The sequence below is a fragment of the Henckelia pumila genome, chromosome 2, assembly GCF_033568475.1.
Source record: "Henckelia pumila isolate YLH828 chromosome 2, ASM3356847v2, whole genome shotgun sequence".
Taxonomy (NCBI): domain Eukaryota; kingdom Viridiplantae; phylum Streptophyta; class Magnoliopsida; order Lamiales; family Gesneriaceae; genus Henckelia; species Henckelia pumila.
The window spans coordinates 179677489-179681309 of record NC_133121.1 but is presented as its reverse complement, the minus strand read 5'-3'; the positions used below and the strand labels follow the sequence as shown (position 1 = coordinate 179681309).

The following is a 3821-nucleotide window of genomic DNA, read 5'->3' as shown; positions in this document are numbered from 1 at the left end:
TTCTCATAGCAAGTAAAAGCGTGCAAGTGCATTGAAGCCTAGGCTCAAGAGACCAGGCAAGGGAGGGCTTGAGACAAAGCAAACTACCGCATTATATTAAAAACTCTAACGCACCTTGAAATTTTGCCATATAAAAACCATCACTAATGAAAATTGTGCCTCGATCCTTTAGCACATGTGATTCAGAAGCTATAGTGCTGAAACCATCACTAACAGAAGCTATAGTGCTGAAAAATGATCATTAACAAAAGCACTAACAGAAGCACATGTGATTCCTTTTGCCATATGGTAATAAAAACCATCACTAACAGAAGCTATAGTGCTGAAAAACCATCACTAACTAGGGCTTTTGGAAATTCATTTTCTTTTTTCCACTAATCACGCTTGAGAATTTTAGAAAAGAAATTCAAGTTATGGCTGAGAGCAGTGTCGAAGCAGTTTAAATGGTTTGCTGAGCCTTAGTTTACCAGGCATGATTGATACTCCCTTTATTAATGAAGCAAGTTGAATGTCTTACATAACGCAGGCATAACACAGGCATTTAAAATCAAATACTGAAGTATGATTCTGAAGGATAGCAGATATGGTATTGGAAAATGATTCAAATTGCATAAACATAAAACTAAACAAATTTGCAGTTGGCTAGATTGCTAACGTTATGCTTAATTGGCAAGCATATTTTGAAAGGAACCAGAGCATAAAATAAAATTTGAAACTCACCATCGTTTCCACCCTTAGAACTTCACATTCAACTATTTCCTTCATATACCTCATCACATAATATCCACATTCAACACCACCACTTTCTTTCAGATTTCCCTATAATAAAATTAAAACTCAATTGCATCAATCACAATCCAAATAATATTTTCCTATCAATTCATGTCATTCATACATAAGCACACCACATACCGTCAGTTGTTTAAAACCTGGCCATTTAGGAATACCCCTCGACGCATTGTACAGCTTGACCCCACTACATTTAAAAAGTAACAAGTTATTTTTTTTCATATGTATAAGTGACTGCATATATAATATACTACCTACTTCATCACTATCTTTTTCCATGCATCATCTCGGCATCTATTTGTAGTAGAGTCCAACAAATATATCATATTTTCAGCTACATTGACGATGGTCAAGATCCAATGGTACCTAAAAAAATGTGATGTTGAAAGAATAACTTGCGAGTTTAGAAACAACATAAAATAATTGACTAGTATCCATTATATATTTATAAAGAACTAAAATCATACCCAGTGTTGTATGGGATGAGGCATACGCTGTCTCTACAAACTGCTTCCAACTGGTTAGCGATATGTTGTGACAAGTGACTGCCATCGCTGTCAAGTGGGCATGTAGGTAAGTGGCCAGGATCCACAAATGAAATGCAATCTGTTCGGTCTTCTTCCTTCAAATATTTGTAGAGGTGACTGCACTCAATATTACATACATGGGTGAAAAATTTATTATAGAATGGACACAAACCAAACAAAATATTAAATATGCAAACAAAAAAATTAAGTGCAACATAACATACCCCAGGTAAACCAAAATCTGTCTCGCACCTATCTCCCTCATCTCCATAAATGGAACGATATCTTCTCTAATAAACCGTAGGCTTTGAGAACGTCCAAACATAGATTCCTCAAACTCTATGTGAATGCTGTCATCTTCGCCCATCAATCTAACAACATATGTGTAGATATACTTGCAAGCCATGGGTAACTTTTTTTTCAATTTCGATGAACTTTTAACGCTGTCCAGCAACATCCATAATTGCAAATGGTTGAGGTTTCTCTTTCTACAATTTATAATAAAGTAAAATATTATCCAAAAAACATATATGACAATTGCAAACATATAATACAGTAAAGCTTTTAAAATACCTTTGTCCTTGGAAAAATTACCAACACTTTTGGCCAACCAACGATGGCTCCAAGTGAATCCTTTATGACTATTGGTCCTCAATTCATTGGGATTGGAAGCTCTCTGCTTCATCTAGGACAACGTCAATCAACACCTTGAAGTTCTCTTCCCCAAGTGGAAGATCTTGAATCGTAACATTTGGACCTCCACTTGATACTATTGTGCCATATGCCACCACATCTCCACGTGTTTTCACGACAAGATGGCATTTTTTCCCCTTCAAGAACAATAAATTATCATATATACATATATAATTCAAGAACAGAAAAACTTGGTACACCCACGGTTTTGGCCAACCAAAGTGGTCAACTGATTTATCTGGTACTGCACTAACAGCTACCAAGTAAGCCATGGCCAACATGCAGATTATGGTTGAGGGAGTTAGGGATGATGCAGGCCTTATATAGTGATATATATGGCATGCTCTTATTATTGAAACTGACTTCAATTATTTAAGCTAAGGGAAATAAAACAGGCTGGCTATGTAACATTCCAGTCAACTAAACATCCAAATTTGAATTTCAGCCAGCGCTTGGGGAAATAAAACAGGTGGGCTATGTAACCTTTCCCGCACACGCACTGTTATATATATATATATATATATATATATAATTTTATCAGTCCCTTGGCTTAAAGTCATTATCAATGATCTATGAATTGGTCCTCAAATAATCTATACCAAATTTAAATTCACGTGAAATCGAGTAATAAATAACCTTCATGTCTGGAGGGTCGCATTCATAAAAACCTTCAAAATCATCAGACATCTTTGGGTTCAGATTTTTGGATGCATTTGGGCCTTGAATTTCGGATGACTTGTTTGATGCTACCATCTCAGAAGCTCGATCGGTGATGATTGGCATAACAGCAGCAAGCTGCGCCTTCAATTTCTCCAACTCCTCCTTCAAAAGTTTAGTCTCTTCCAACTGTTTTTGGGAGATTTCCATCGTAGTTGTAGGGACTGATTCCCTTTTTTTTCTAGGAGTTTTAAAGAAAACTTGAGGTGTTACAAATCCGCTGACACCTCGAACCCTCCCATAATGTTCCTGGCTTCCTAATGCAATGGTTAGGACATCATTCATTCCAGAAACTTTGAACTCTCCACTCTCCTTCTTTTCCAACAAGTCATCCTACATTTATAAACATAACAAATCAATCCAAGAAATATATATATGAAGGCATTATGGAAATCGATAAAGTTAAAATTTTACAATTTTTGCAGCGATTTCTGATGTCTCTGTATTTGTAATTTTTCCAACTTTGTCTTCCCGAGCTTTGCGCCAAAGAATTGATCTGTCAACTTCTTCATCTTTGGCAATTATATTTTTCTCCTTCTGTAATTCAAAAATTCAGAATCTTAACTGAAGGGCTATCAAAATATTTTCAAAAACAACATAGAGGAGAATTATGGACACCAAATGTGAATAACAGATAAATATATACAAGTACGTAAATTCAAAAAAATAAGATAGTGTATTATATTATACACGAAAAAAATGACAATCGAATGACTCAAAGCTTACCAGCTCAGCCTCCAAGCCAATGTAACCTTTTTGAGACAGTCTATGGTGATATTTACAATGCTTGGTCCGGTCCTTTTGCTTTTCATGAGTAATTTATATCAGAATTTACTTCAGTTAAGTACGGAAATTAGTAATTCTTAAAATAAACATGGAAATTCTTAAAGTACCTCCCATGATGGATCTAGTCTTGCATCCACAAATGCCTTCCAATCTGCTACTGGTAGCTGATATTGACTTGGTGGAGAAATCAACGTTTTAGGATTATCTTTGTTGGGCCAGACAAATCTACTAGTCAATTTGTTTTTGAAATCTCTCCATTTTTTAGCTGCTGAACTCATCACAGCTGACTGGCTTTGTGGCGCTACTTCA

At 35.7% G+C, this 3821-nt stretch overlaps 1 protein-coding gene across 1 annotated transcript; it reads right to left on the bottom strand.

Annotated features, from left to right (window-relative positions):
* Window positions 1-885: 885 nt before the first annotated feature.
* On the bottom strand, window positions 886-1722 carry LOC140879074 (uncharacterized). The gene is made up of 4 exons (XM_073282717.1): window positions 1541-1722; window positions 1257-1433; window positions 1048-1155; window positions 886-976 (listed from the first exon to the last, which is right to left on the bottom strand). Exons 1-4 carry the CDS (start codon window positions 1720-1722, stop codon window positions 886-888), a joined length of 558 nt encoding a protein of 185 aa, XP_073138818.1.
* Window positions 1723-3821: the final 2099 nt, after the last annotated feature.